General features: G+C 38.4%; 1 protein-coding gene across 1 annotated transcript; it reads left to right on the forward strand.

Annotated features, from left to right (window-relative positions):
- Positions 1-7,575: 7,575 nt before the first annotated feature.
- Positions 7,576-14,923, forward strand: LOC311044004 (polyunsaturated fatty acid lipoxygenase ALOX8-like; the record flags this gene model as incomplete). The annotated part of the gene is made up of 12 exons (XM_084055427.1): positions 7,576-7,655; positions 7,755-7,877; positions 7,986-8,089; positions 8,310-8,482; positions 8,598-8,741; positions 8,943-9,146; positions 9,463-9,549; positions 9,803-9,969; positions 11,770-11,891; positions 12,826-12,926; positions 13,832-14,002; positions 14,744-14,923. 12 exons carry the CDS (start codon positions 7,576-7,578, stop codon positions 14,921-14,923), a joined length of 1,656 nt encoding a protein of 551 aa, XP_083911553.1.
- Positions 14,924-15,506: the final 583 nt, after the last annotated feature.

A 15,506-nucleotide genomic window follows, 5' to 3' on the forward strand; every position in this document is an offset into this window, starting at 1 on the left:
GTCGTATCGCTACTACTTCGACACATTACAGATTTGCATTTGACAGATTTTTCCATTCGACAGATTTGCGTCATTGGCTGTCCTTACAGATTTGCATTCGACAGATTTGTGTCATTGGCTGTCCTTACAGATTTGCATTCGACAGATTTGCGTCATTGGCTGTCCTTTAAGCCAATGGGGATATTTTCCCATTGTCCCATACTCTGAACGGGCGGCCTCGTCCTCCCAGGCTATGGGACTAGACACGCCTCTCTCAGTGGATTCTGAGCACTAGCCGAATTTGGCAAATAGTTAGCTTGTATGATGTTACTAACTAACTGTTCGCGGTAATGTCCGCTCTCCATTAGTTATCGACGCAAGTTGCGTTATTAATCCCGTAATTTTCATGTATTGTACATCCCAAAATAAAATGTATTAACCATGTTATGGTGCTGTAATTACTTCATATTTTTGCAACATAATGTCCTTTACACGGGCCTTGCAAAAGAGGATCGCTTCCGCATTTTCTTCTTCGCTGGTCCAAATAATGATACGGTTGCCAGATTTTTGAGAAGAGAAATAAGCAACCATGGTGCTGTAATGACTTCATATTTTCGGACCACTTTTACATTTTGTGCTGCAGATTGGGGCAAAAAAAGCCTGCCGCAACCTGCTACAGTATATTATGACTTTATGTCATTTCTTGTCTCTCTCTCTCTCTCTCTCTCTCTCTCTCTCTCTCTCTGTGGGTCCGCCAGTGTGTCTGCTGTCTTCTACGGTGTGTGTCCGAGGAAGTGAGGGAGCGTAAGGAGTGAAAGTTTCTATCTCTGTTTATCTTCTATCTGTGTATGAGCGATTCAGCTATGCAGGCATGCGTGAATGTGTCTGAATGCGTTTGTCTGTCTCGCTCGTTCTCTAACAATTTTAGTCCAAATTTCAATCATTCTCCGGTCAGTTAGAACTAAGTAGCCACTCTGGTCTCTTAATCTCCATTACCCATAATTCCTTCTGGTCTCTTAGACTCCATTACCCATAATTCCTTCAGCAGGAAGTGTTAGCTACTGAGTCTCAAGTGAATTGCATTTAAAACATAGATCAGTTAAATTAACCCTAATAAGATTCAATATGTTCTAATATCAATATAGGAAAACATTAACTATAATATTAAGAATATTATAAAGTAATTTTGATTTCTTTTAAAAAAATTGAAAATATTTTATTATTTTAACTTAAGATGTTTTTGAGCTTGTAGATCTGCTACTTTTTGAAAGCTTTAATTCTTTCAGCTATTTTTCTGTACTTATCTAATTTCAATATACTCTTCAGAAGAAAGATGGTTATTCCTTATTTTTCATTGTTATATTTTAATTTTAAATATTTTAATTATAATTTCTAATTTGATTTTTTTTCTCTTGATTTTCAATTTGATTTATTTTCTTTCTCATCAACAAATTCATTCTCTGACACACATAGATATGTGGGTGTCAAATAGAGGGGAGTTTGATGAATATTTGATTTAAATATGATTTGATTTAAATGTTTAATGTGCTTTGTTTTGTGTTTGTTTCATTTTAGAACGAGAATGTAAGCCACTCCATTAATCCAATTCCTGGACAACAATAAGGTCACAATACCTGCTAATTGTGACATACAGGGCTAAACTTTAATTTTATATTTTGTTCCAAACTGTTTTAAACTCTGTTTCATACTACAGTCAACTGTAGGTCTACTGCCATGCATGCCAAACAGTAAATGTGATTTCCATCTATCTTACAGATTTCAACTTGTGTCTTGGATAGACAGATGTTTGATGCCTACATGCCTACATGCAATCGGGACGTATTTCTTGAGTTTTAAGACCATTCCACGTAAGTTTTTCCCAAAATAAAGTGTAAAGATGTAATAAATACAGGTTCAGAAGTGTACCGTTCCATTTTTAAATACTTGGACTTGATAAAGATGCACAGGACCACAGCTCAACACGAGGAGGGTAACTTTTCTATTTCTGAACATGCACAGAATCGTCTTTGACCAGAGACGTAAGTTTCTTGTCAGATTTCAATTTGAAAACTTGTCAGACTGGTCAGTTTTCTTTCACTCTAAGCTCCACTGCTATGGGTCATTAACTTTGCTAAAAATTGATTAATCCAAACATGTTGAAAAGGTTTGATTGGGACAGTACATTAGCTGAGATTTCTTTGAATTATAATAAGTTATTTGCAAAGATGCAAGGGGAAAACTTTGTTGTGTGGTGTGTCTTACAATTTCATGAAATATAACCATGTTTTGCTTCTTAATTAAATAAATAACCATTATATACAGTCCTTTTGAAGAAGTACAATTTTGAATTAATATCTGAATAAATTATACAGTCCTTTTGAAGAAGTAAAAAATGTGTACGTTATCTGAATAACTAACCATTTATTTTTGCCCTTAAGTCATTGAAATTTCTGTATCCTTACTCAGCCACAATGTAAAGTTTGCCTGTCTGGTTTGGTTTGAATAATGTCACAAGGTACAAGAATTGATCAGCTTGCCCTTTGACCCTATCCAAATCATGATAAGATGTAGGCTTGATAGGGTTAAATCTCGTTATCATAATTATCATAATGTGTCTAGGGTCATAAACCTGCTTAAAATGTCAATTTAATATAGTGGTGTCTTTTTGGGCCTATACTTCAGTAAGTCTACTGTATTTTCCCTTCCAAGGCCATAGCTGGCTCCATAGTTGTTATCTGGTGCCGGCTCCATATGTTTCCAAATCAGTAAAACTTGTCTTGTCAACGCTTTGCGCTTTAATGTCAAATGGTGTGTTCAATGTCTTAATGACCTGTATCTCTGTACGATGACCGATATCTCTGTTGGACCCAACATCGTCTCTAATTCCCTTTTGTCAGCTGTCATCCTGTCACAGATAGAACCATGCACATGTCCTACTGTATGATATCGAAGGAACAACTTGTTTATGGAACCGAGAATTGTACACAAGGACACCCTAAGATGAACAACAACTTATTATGATGACACCCTGATGCCTGACAGCTCATCAGATATGATCTGACGTCTGAGGGTCTTAACCAATCGTTAGGATCCACCTTATATCTGATGTCCGGACTCCAACTTGTAAATACTATTGCCTGTTATTGAATCATGAGTGTGTGATTGTTATTCTTGTCTGTAACTTGTACTGTCTCCGTGTGCACGCTCGGGCAATACAGACTGATCATTTTTGGACGTAACGGTGTCTGACTATCATTTCTTTGGGTGTTGACTGGACGGGTATTGGGGGGTCTTAGTACCAAACCATCTTTTTCCATCTAATCTTAGAGTTAAATAATTCAACTCTATCAGCGTGCAAGGCCGTCCCATGAGCAATGCAACCCTGGTTACTTCGACTATATTACTATATTATAGCCGTTGAAATATATAGACGCTCGGAGCGCCTGGTCAGGTAGGTTATTGTGGCCTCCTGGTGGCGCTATAATAGGCCAATGTGAAAAGGGTGCCATTTCTTCTTAGGCCTTTCACGGCAATCGGACACTGCATTCATAATTTGAGGCATTTTGTTCCAAAAATGTGTTTGCTAAATTAGACCTGCTGGTGGCGCTATAACAGGCCAATGTGAAAAGGGTGGCATTTCTTCCTCTGTCTAGTGGGAATGTGCGTGCGAAATTTCACAGAAATCGCACGCTGCGTTCATGATTTGAGGTATTTTGTTCAAAAGGGACCTATCCTGCAAACTTTGGAAGCCAATGTTAGCCAATTACGATGGAATATGAAATATCGGACATAGTCTCGGCCATGCCTTTCGGCCTGGCAGAGACAATAATAGAAGCTTAAAGGTAGGGTAAGTGATATGTTTTGGTCAAAACATTTTTTTTTGTTAAAAGGTGGAAGCACTATATTCTGATAGTATTCATTCTGTTTTTTCGTAATAAACAGAAAATACATTTTCAGCATGGGTTGCAAATTTCCAACCAATCAGGAGAGAGTGCCCATTCATCAGCTACATTTTAAGTGTTCCAGTTCCAATTTTGTCTGCTAATTTCTTTATGCCATCACTTCCCATTTCAATTGTTTATCCTGTATGAGTTCTCTCTCCTGATTGAATATGATTGGATAAAATTGGTATCCCGACCTGAAAATGTATTTTCTGTTTTTTAAACAACTGTACTCCACCCCTCCTCAAGAACTGCTGACCAGAAAGGCTCATTCTTTAAAACCTGCCCTCTCCCCGCCTCTCGTAGCATTACATTTTTGAATCCCAAGCTGTAAAGTTTCTGTAGAATAATCCATTATTATGATGTAACGTGGCGTTTGTATTGGCATGTTACCTGCACATGTGTTCTTCTATCCTGTATCTTATTTTCAGAATGTTTCAGGATATTTAGCCATAATAAGTACAAATATATGCAATTCTAAGAAATACAGCTGTGACACTGCACTGTTGAAACCAGGGGACTTTGTACATGTCACATAAGAGTGTTGAGAGAGTTGAATGATTAGATCAGATAAGGACAGTAGCCACTGTTAGAGAACAGTACTGGAGCCTGAGTTGCGTCATTTAAGACAGTACCAAGTCACATGATTAATCAACAGAAGGTTTCACCCACATGGGTAGACCATGTAAATAGAGTGGATGCTCACTAGTCAGTACGAAGTGTCCTGCAGGCATCAGTGTTATTAGTTGACAAGGTGTTATTGCTGCGTTCGTCATTTTCCATTGCGAGCTCCGAGAGACTGACGGTAAGAATTGAGAGTGTTTACACAACAATGAATGTATGTGTTTCTGATATGTTTTACAGTGTTGTGTGTATATTTCATGAGAAAAAAAGAAGGGAAGTCCGCACACCGATTGAGCTCCCAATGGAAGAGTCTGGTGTATTCATTTGTTAGGCAACGTTTTGACCACTGTCGGTCTTCATCAGGTCTCGATACATTACAAGGCAAGGCAGTTTAAATACAGGAAGGAGAGGCACAATACAATCAGCGGCAGCTTAAGCTTGCAACTGCAAACTGTTCCTGTTCGCAGATGACTCTGCTCTGCTGGTCTCGGACAGGGACAGGCTGCAGGTTGAGAAAACTCTGAGCTCCAGATACGGATCTCGACACGATCCGTATCTGGCTCTCCGACAACAAACTATCATTACACCTGGGTAAAACTGAATCCATCCTCTTTGGGTCCAGTTCTAACCTTTGCAAGGCTGAGAGTCTCACGATCAAAGCGGGTGATGATGTTATCACAAGAAAGGAGGAAATTACCTACCTGGGTTCCATCTTGGAGGCATTAGTATCATTGGTAACACCTGTGAATGTCTTCACAATATGGCTGCTGTGCATAGAGCCTATTAATAAACCAGACTCTTCCATTGGCAGCTCAATCGGTGTGCGGATTTCCCTTCTTTTTTTCTCATGTACGTATTGTTGTCCAGCACTTACTATTTTGGATGTCCGTGCTTACCCCTCGTTCCTGTGTGTATATTTCATGTCAGTAATTTGTTGTTGTGTTGTTGTTTATGTTTCCTTTCCTAGGTTTATAACCTATTGGCCTAGAAGTGTTAGAGTATGTTTGTATTGTAATGTTAGTATAATTAAATCATCAAAGACAGGGGTCTGAGTTGTGTCCGCCAACTCTGTTGCTCCAATATCCTTTACAAGGGGAGATCTAATTAGTTGCATTACTTGTGCGACTGGCTAGATAAATTGTACAGTTTCAAACCTGCCAGACCATTCTACTGAAACCACACTCTGCTAAGGCCATCTGTCACAGTAAGTTGCTTCATGCTGTTCAAACGGATATACATGAATGAAACTTTATTTGTGTGAACTGAGTACTGAATCTTACACATGCTCTTTTTCAGCACTGTCCTGCTTTTTGTTTATTATCTTTGTCTCGCTATTTAGATGCTAGAACTACAATAGATCATTTACTTGTAGATATGTGCCTGTTCCAAAATAGATTGAAAGACGATCTACAAGCCCACAATGCTTTGTGAGCTTGCGACTATTTTCGCACAGCCAAGTATAAATTGGGCTTTGTATACAGTAGCTGGCACCAGGTTTTCCTGGTTACTCTAATAAGCCTGCTGCAAAGGAACCAGGGAGCCATAATAACCCCTGATTACAACGGGGGTCATCCAAATCGTCATAAGCCTACTTGGATACATTACATTACATTACAGTCATTTAGCAGACGCTTTTATCCAAAGCGACTTACAATAAGTGCATTCAACATAGGTAGGGAACAAAACTACTAATCACTAGAAGTCTTAAGTGCATTTTCTGCTAAAACAAGCAGCCAAGAGTATACCTAGCGCTAAGGTAAAAGTGCAATATATCAGCTACCTACTTTCTTAAACAGATGAGACAAATGGCAAAATCAAATGAGCAAGAGCTAAAACAAATAAGTGTATTGACTAAACAAGATCCAATAAAACAATACAACAATAAAACAAGAGTTTGTACAACTAGTTAACAAGTAGGCAAGGCGAATACTTTTATAATAGACAGAATTAATTTGAAGCCTTTTTATTTCTTTATTCCAGACACAGAGCGATCATGGCTGAGTACAAGCTTGAGGTGACAACTGGTGACCAGGCACTTGCAGGGACAGTAAACTGCATATATGTCACCTTAATTGGAACTGAAGGAGAGAGTGAACACACACGTTTGAACAAAATAGGTTTAATTACTGGAACGGTAAGCTAATTTAAAGGGATGTGTTGCCATTTACTTTTATTTAAGAAGGAAAGAAAGGTCATTTTTCAGCAATGTTTTTTGGAACGCATGCATCCTTAATTTGTGTTGAAGTACATTTTAGCATTGAATACTACTTTAACATAGATAACACTGGCCAGTCTTTGAAGTCTGGTGTCTGCCTTGCTCAAAAGAACCTCAACAAGTTTCCCTGACTATTTTTACTCCTTCTTTTTTTCATACAGACTAGGGGCTACCCTGTGAAAACCAGTTTACATCTTGGGCAACTTCTATTGGTCAAACTGGAGAAAAAATCCTTTGTCCTAGATATCGCAGACGATGCATGGTTCTGTTCTAAGATTGTGGTGACTACTCCAGAGGACGATGTCATCCTTTTCCCATGCTACAGATGGGTGTACAATGGGAAACCGATAGAGCTGAGAGGAGGGAAAGGTGTGTTCCAAATAAAATAGACACTATAGAGCGCCAAAGTCTGACATCACTGCCGCCAGAGGGTGCTATCCCCCTAGGTTATTATTTTTATATTGGATTTCCCATAGGGGAATCTTAAATTATCATATAAGAACTGTATTCCAGAAATAAACAAATCAGCCGGGCGATTATCAAATCGATATCATAGAGTCACATACCTGACAAAATCTCCTGGGTGGTTTGTTTCTTTTGGAACACAGTTCTTATGACGCGATCTAAGATTCCCCTATGGGAAATCCAATACAAAAAATAACGCCATGACCCAGAGGTAGTGGGAGGAGTGGACTTTTGTACTCTATAATATACACGGTAATTGTGGTCAAACATTCACTCCCATTTTATGTGATGACTCTGATGTTTTCTTGATGTTTTCCATGATATAACTATTAGTCTTCTTTATCCTCAGCCATGAAGGCCTTTGAGGATGACCATCCCCTTCTGACCGACCACCGAAAAAGAGAGTTAATATGTCACAACGACTTGTACCAGTGAGTTTTATGTGTGCACAATTACATACTGCAAGAAGGGTTGTCGTTATAGTATCAAATGTACAAATATTACGTTTTTCATGATGTCATTCCCTACAGGTGGGGGACAGCTGGTCAATTAATGCCACACATCTCCACTTATATGGACGATTCTGAGATCCCTGATGAATACCGTTTCTCAGTCTCTAAATCTTTAGAAATTGCTCTTGAAAAAGAAAAGAGGTGAGTCTATATTGTTCAGGATCTCTACATACTGTACTGTATAACAAGGACAAATAGACCTAGTATAAAATGTTGATGAAAAATAGTAACTTTTTTTTCTTTTTCCAGTGTGGCTGAACTCAAACTGAAGGGAATGATGAACTCTACTGAGCAGTGGGCGGACTTTGAGGCCATAAAAAATGTTTTCTTGTTCAAAAAGACACAAATGTCAGGTAGAAATGGACTCTAAAGTTTGTAGTGTAACTCACTGGAACATTCTCATTGAATAACTACAAGGATTATTGCTTACATGCACGTAGGGTATAATTGGCCATGTTGCATTACATCCACATCTGAGAATGAAATACTCTCTGACCATTAGGAAACAGAAACATTTATATGCGGTGTACAATACATTATAAATAAAACATTTACCAATTGTCATTCCTGTAGAGTATGTCTCCGAACACTGGATGGAGGATGACTTTTATGGATTCCAGTTTCTGAATGGAATCAACCCAAATATCATTCAGCGCTGCTTGGAGCTTCCTCACAACTTTCCAGTCACAGAGGAGATGGTGAAGCCCTTCTTAGACAGCGGTAGCTCTCTCCAGATCGAAATGGAGGTAATGAATCCGTCTATTATATTGGTCCGTTTCAATTAATGGTTGTGTTAATGCCTGTGACATCCAGGAAGTACAAATATGTTGTATCTATAATCTAGTTTCTTCTCTCACGCAGAAAGGCAATATATTCCTCTGTGACTACAAGGGATTGGTTGGATTGTCCACTAAGGTGGAGAATGGTGAAGTTCTGCCTTTGACACCTGGTCTCTGCTTGTTTTACATGAACCCAGAGAATAAACTGATGCCCATTGCAATTCAGGTATTTCACTGATGAGGTCATTCAGTTACTGTATAGTCAGTCACACTGTCAAAGGAATATGAGCATCGATATGGGATCACTGGTCAAGTTTGTTTGACTACTACTGTACTTGACCATTAAGGATGAGACACTGAGAACATTTAAAGCCCGAGTTTTTACATGAAAATGTAAAAAAGATTTATTTTCCTTTTAACATCCCAGCTGACCCAACAGCCATCAGAGCAGAATCCAATTTTTCTGCCCAGTGACCCAGAGTGTGACTGGTTGCTGGCCAAGATGTTTGTGAAACATGCAGATGGCATCTACCACCAGTTTGTGTATCATCTATTGAACACTCACTATTTGGCAGAAGCATTAGCAGTTGCAACTCTGCGAAGCTTTCCAGTGATTCATCCTCTCTACAAGGTATGGTCATGAAGATCATTTAAATTATTTTACTATATGTATGTATATATAGCAGAAATCTTTCAGCGTTTTTAATGTCACTCACAACTCAATGACATTTTAACTATATCCACAAAACCTTTATGATTATGAATAACACACTGCTTTTTCATTACTGTTACCTAACATCTAGGTCATATGGCTGCTGTATAAACATAACATAACTTTATAGAAAATTGAGTTTTGCACAATAAAACTTGAATATTGTACCACTGTGTATGATTCTGGGTTTGTGATTAATCTTTGACATGGTTCTTCCTCCTCCTTGTCTGTCCAGTTGCTGATCCCACACTTCCGTTATATCTTCCCAATAAATGTTCTTGCCCGCAAAATACTTCTGTCACCTGGAGGAACGTTGTCTACAGTAAGAATAATATTCAAACTTGAATTGCTGCTGATTTTCAAAGTAGATTTTTATTCAAAAAAAATTAACCAGTAAGAGATAGTCTCTTACAGTATTGAGTTGAAAATATTTCAACTCTCGACCGGATACAAACGCCTGACGTGAATGTGCAACGCAAAATAGATGCTCAGTGCGGCACTCTCAACAATTCAAAAGCAAGAAATGCCTTGGTCTACACAGCCCTAACCTTGTCTAACGCTCATTATTTATTCAGACTTCGCTAACACCAGAGGGTTTTATTGAGATCATGGGAAGGTCTCATTCTGAAACAACCTACAGCTCCCTCTGTCTGCCAGAGAACATCAGAGCACGAGGACTGGAGTCTGTCCCAAACTTCTACTACAGAGATGATGGACTGAAGCTGTGGAACATCATCAACAGGTGATCATTAACCATTGTTGTGTGACCGTCATTGAACCAAGCACGTTGGCAAAGACCGCACTCATTTAGATTGCAGGTCCTTACCAGACCACTGCTACGGCCCTTTAACAACTTTAACCCTGGCATCTCCATTTTGGGCATGGCATTAGGCAAAAAAAGGAACGAAAGAAAGAAAGAAAATGAAAGAAAGAGAAAAAATAAATCCTAAAATGTTTTGAAAATAATGTACTATATTTGTCTCTGCAAGGTGTGCACTCCCTTGAGGCCAGGGAAAAACCTTTGCCCTGCATTTTTCACATCTGCCTTTTATAGCGCCACCAGAAGTTATATATACTTATATAAAACATTTTTTTATATTACTCCTTCAGATCTTATCCAAATTTCATACAAATCGGTAGACATTGATCTCTATAGTCATGCGATCAAGACGGATCAGTTTGATTTTTCATATTCCATCCTGATTGTCTAAGACTGATCTAAAGTTTGCAGGAGTGGCCCGTTTTGAACAAAATGTTGCAAATCATGAACGCAGCGCCCGATTGCGGTGAAACTTTGCACGCACATTGGCACTACTTTGCGGAACAATGCCACCCTTTCAACATTGCCCTATTACAGCGCCTGATTGGCGAATTCCGAACATTGGTGGCCCACACTAACCTACCTGACCTGGCGGAGACCTGTGCTCCGAGGAGCACTTTTTCTAGTTTTGTGGTATTTTTGTGGTTAAGTGGCTTGGGGAATAGTCTTGTCGATTTGTGGCTTGACCCAAAAGAAATTGCAATAGTATCATTCAGGATTTTTTTATGATTCTTAGGGTCATCCAAATAACATATTAAAACTAATATATACTTAGTGGATCAAGGTCAATTTAGGGGTTGAAATGTGGGGCCTTCATGCCTTCAGCGTCACACAAATTAGGTTAAATTGGCATCCAAGATGGCTGCCGGGGTCTTTAAATTGCTATATATCAATTGAAAAAATGGATACAAAAGATTTATTTATTTATTGTGGTACCTCTATGCATGCTTAAGAACAGACTAAAAACCTAGGAAAATATACCTCCCGGAACGGTGTAATTTCATTTTACTCCCAAATGAGCAGTGTGGCACAAACTAAGTGCCAAATGCGACAAACAAATGGGTGTTGGGGTATTGGTACCCCAAATACAAGCATAAGACATTAAAATATCCTCTCAAAAAGTGTTTTATTGGCAAGATTGACCCCCAAAACTCAAGAAAATACACCAAATATGTTGGATAACTCTACATAAACCCTCCAATATTTAACACCATTTGACCAAGACGCCAACGTTTTAAAACCTCAAAACTTTGCTTTTGACCTTGACAAAAGTAGGTTCCACTAAATCCATGAATGAACACTTTTAACATATGATGTAGGAGGGTATTGGGACCAATAAGAACATTGCAATCACGTTACTATTGCAATTTCTTTTGGTTGGGCCTTTCTTTTGGCTTAGATTGACTGGCTTATAGTTGCAGGGGCAGGAGGATGTGTTACACATGACATACAGTCACACCCAGGAGCCACTTGATGTGATAACATGTTCTTGTATCGTTTGACTTCCTTGTTGTTTATTCTCTGAATTTTCTTTTTTGGAAATTTATGAAGTGAGGTTTTATGAAAGCTATTAAAGAGAGTGATGAACTTTTGGTGTTGACACCAATTTCTATAATTTTATGACATAATGTTATATAATTATCTATTTCATCTGCATAGAAATGTATATAACTATACGTTTAGGCCAGTGATATTTAAATACTTGTCATTATGTATCTCCAGCTTTGTGAGAGCAATAGTGGAGCACTATTACCCCTCAGACAGTGATGTGTGTAGAGACTCTGAACTCCAGGACTGGATCAACGAGATATTCACCAAAGCCTTCTTAGGAAACAAAAGCTCAGGTATATTACAACCTACGGTATGCTGTTGACAAACTAGTTAACATACACTAGTAAACATCATCTTTAAACAGTTGTAAAGCTTTGTTTAATGTTGCACTTCACAGGACCTTTTTACGTGTGTCTAAAAGCCGGACTAAAGCCTCCTAGAGGCTGTGCTTCTCCTGACACAGACTGAAGCGTTTGAACCGATTGATATTCATTCTCAGACATGGTCTAATATGGCTTCCAAGTGGATCTCGGAAGTCATGTGTCCAGCCTCGTAAAAGTCAAAAACTAAATAGAAAAAGAAAAAGAAAAGCTTCCCAGTAGACAGGAAATAGTGGCCATATGTCCATGTTGTGCGTTGAACTGTGCACAAAGCATTTCATGGGCACTAACTTTTCCATCTGTGCCGCGATTGTCATATTGGGGACATGAGGGGCGGTGGTGCAGTGGTAAAGTAGGTGCCCACTACCATGGAGTGTCGTGTTTGAATCCACTGTGTTACATCCAGCTTTGTCTATCTATACGAACACAATTGGCCCGTGTTCGGGGGAGCTAAGCATTCCCTTCATGTTTCTTGTTAATTTTCAAACAAACACACAACACACACACTGTCACGCATTGCTGCAGGTACTGTACTATACTGTAGTTGACAAGACACCGCCAAAGGTCCTGAAGATCTGAGAGACCAAAAGTTTCAATCAAGGGTCAGCAATTTACTAATAGTGGTGCCAGGCTAATGCCTTGTAAAATGAACTTTCAAGTTTTTACTTTACTTATATTCATAAATTATCACAAAAACATGGATTTGTAAATAGTGCAATGTTGCTGGTATTTCTCAATTGGAAAATGCAAGGCTGTGATTTAACCTGCTATGAAGTCAAAGCTCTAATAAATAATGAATGCCCAAGCTTCAAGATATTAAAATGTCTGTTGATGTTGATCTAAACAGGGATTCCTGCAGCCTTTCACACTGTGGAGGAAGTGATCAAGTTCATAACCATGCTGATCTTTACTGTATCATGTCAACATGCTGCAGTCCACCTTGGGCAGGTAAGATATTTCAATTAAATCTTCCTTGTTGCAAAACACACACCAGTGTTAATCGAGCAAACAAAATGGTTCAGGGCCAAACGCCCGAAGAGTGCTTTTTATATAGAACAATCACACATTGCAGATTACACATTAAATGACAAATCTGTTAAGTATGATGCACAGGATCTACTGACAGGGTCAGTTGTCTGGGTCACATACACATTGTAAAGTCATATTTTGGACTGTGATAGTATGCAACACTATGTGTTCACTCCCAAAGATGTCTCCTATAGCCTCTCTACGTTGGTTGCACGCACCACCATCCAGAGTCCTGTAGTATCTCTTTGCCCCATGAATGACAGAAATATGGAGGAAGGTATTAGATCAAGCCTCCTGGCAGATTTGTGCTCTACTGAGTGCACCTTAAACTGTGCATAATGACCCCAAAAGACATGTTTGCAGTTGTTGAAGCATACTTTTACATGCTACTTAAGTTTGGCTGGTTTTGTCAACTTAGCCACCAAGTGGCTATTTATTATAAGTAGATTTCACTTCACCACATCTCACAACCCAATGCAATGGCTAAGATAAGATACGACCTTCATTGATCCCGTGAGGGAAATTAAGTCGCCATGGACAGTACAGCAGCTAAAAAAGCACACCCAGTGTGAAGTGAGTGGTGCCATATATACAGTATATGCACATACAATATACAACACTATCACACCCTCAGCAGATTCTGTTGAACGGCTTGTTTCTTGGCAATTAGTCTACTGAGCGAGCTGAGTGACCATTGTGTGCCTTGTTATATATCTTCATAGCTAGCGGCACAAAGGACTATCTGAGTCTGTTTGTTGCCTGTTTAATTGTGATTTGTTTTATTGTGACTTTTAAATATGTGCATTCTCTCATCTCAATTTTAGTTTGACTATCAAGGTTGGGTCCCAAACTCCCCTCTCGCACTGCGTAAAGCTCCTCCAACCATTAAGGGACAGTCTAGCATGAAGACGATGTTTGAGACACTTCCGAGAGTTGGAGATGCAGTCAGATTTGTGTTACTTGATTGGGTACTCACCAGGAAATACAAGGACTCTGTAAGTTTTACTAGGCATGGTTGAATCATGTTGCCATCATGACTGATAAGTAATAGCTGTGAGACTTTGTTTTCAGTGGTGGAAAGTGACTAAGTACATTTACTAAAGTACTGTACTTATTTAAAATTCTGAGGCACTTATACTTTACTTGAGTAGTACTGTATGTTAATTTTTCAATACTCTATACGTGTGCAAATATTGTACTTTTTACTCCACTACAATTATTTGAAAACTCTAGTCACTATACAGTAGTTACTTTCTAGATTAGATTCTTAATACAATACGTATATTGATCGATTGATTGAAAATTGTATTGTATACTTTTGTCTAAAAGGTCCATCCAAAAATGTCCTTGCGGACTTGTTTCCGTTGAGGTCCTTAGTATTAATTTCATAGACATATATAGTAGCAACCAAACAGTTCAAATACCAACACAAAAATGCAGAGAAAATAACACCATGTACAAAACATTTTTTTTTTTTTTAAAGTACATTACCCACATAAGCCTGTTATTTGTTGTGATTTGAAACGAGTTTGATCAACAAGCTAGATCGTCTATTTTGCAAAGATTTTGAGTACTTTTACTTTTGGTACATAGGTATATATTGATGCCAATACTTTGAACTTTTATTCAACTAACATTTTTAATACCCCTTTTACTTGTACTTAACTTTTCTACTTTTACTTAAGTAACACATCTGAAAACTTCTTCCACCTCTGATTGTTCTCCATCTTTTCCAGATTCCCCTGGGTTTATATCCTGAGGAACACTTTGATGAGCCTGCCCCAAAGCAGATTATCAAGGAATTCCAAGCAGAGCTCTCCTTCCTCAGTGAGGCTATTGCAGCAAGAAACACAGGACTGGTAGTGCCTTACAACTACTTAAACCCTACCGAACTAGAGAATAGTATAACCATGTAGTCTGGGGGTTGGCGACAGGGCCTTTCTGTGTGGAGTTTGCATGTATAACACTTTAGTCTGGGAGTGAAGCATAACATTGCTTAACTCCCTGTGACCCTGATGAAGACATTGGTCACATTGGTCATATTTAGCCACCTAATGAAGCATTTTTAATTATTCTACATCAGAAAACAGAGTATGTTTAGACCACATCCCCTTACCGTTTTACTGTAAGGCTTATTATTGCCTATTTTTAAATCTACAGTTAATCATCATTCAGACCATTGTTCATGATTATATCATTATTTCAGATGAATTGTGTAGTTTCATTCAACATATAGGCTACATCAACTATTTATGGAAATGCATCGACAAGAGCGGTCAAAATTTTGGTTTCAAAGTATGGTTGCTTGTTTTAATGAATAAAGGTAAACTAATAATGGTCAATCTTTTTCTATTCCACGTAAAATTCATGATATGCTCTACTAAATTAAGAAAGTAAGCAAAGTAAGCATTACCACCAATCAGGTGCTGTTCTTTTTTAGATTTTAATGTTTGAGTTTTGACTTTGTGTGTTTTTCATAATATTCTGACGTGTATGCAT

The sequence above is a fragment of the Gymnoscopelus microlampas genome, assembly GCF_963454915.1.
Source record: "Gymnoscopelus microlampas genome assembly, chromosome: 4".
Classification (NCBI taxonomy): Eukaryota; Metazoa; Chordata; class Actinopteri; order Myctophiformes; family Myctophidae; genus Gymnoscopelus; species Gymnoscopelus microlampas.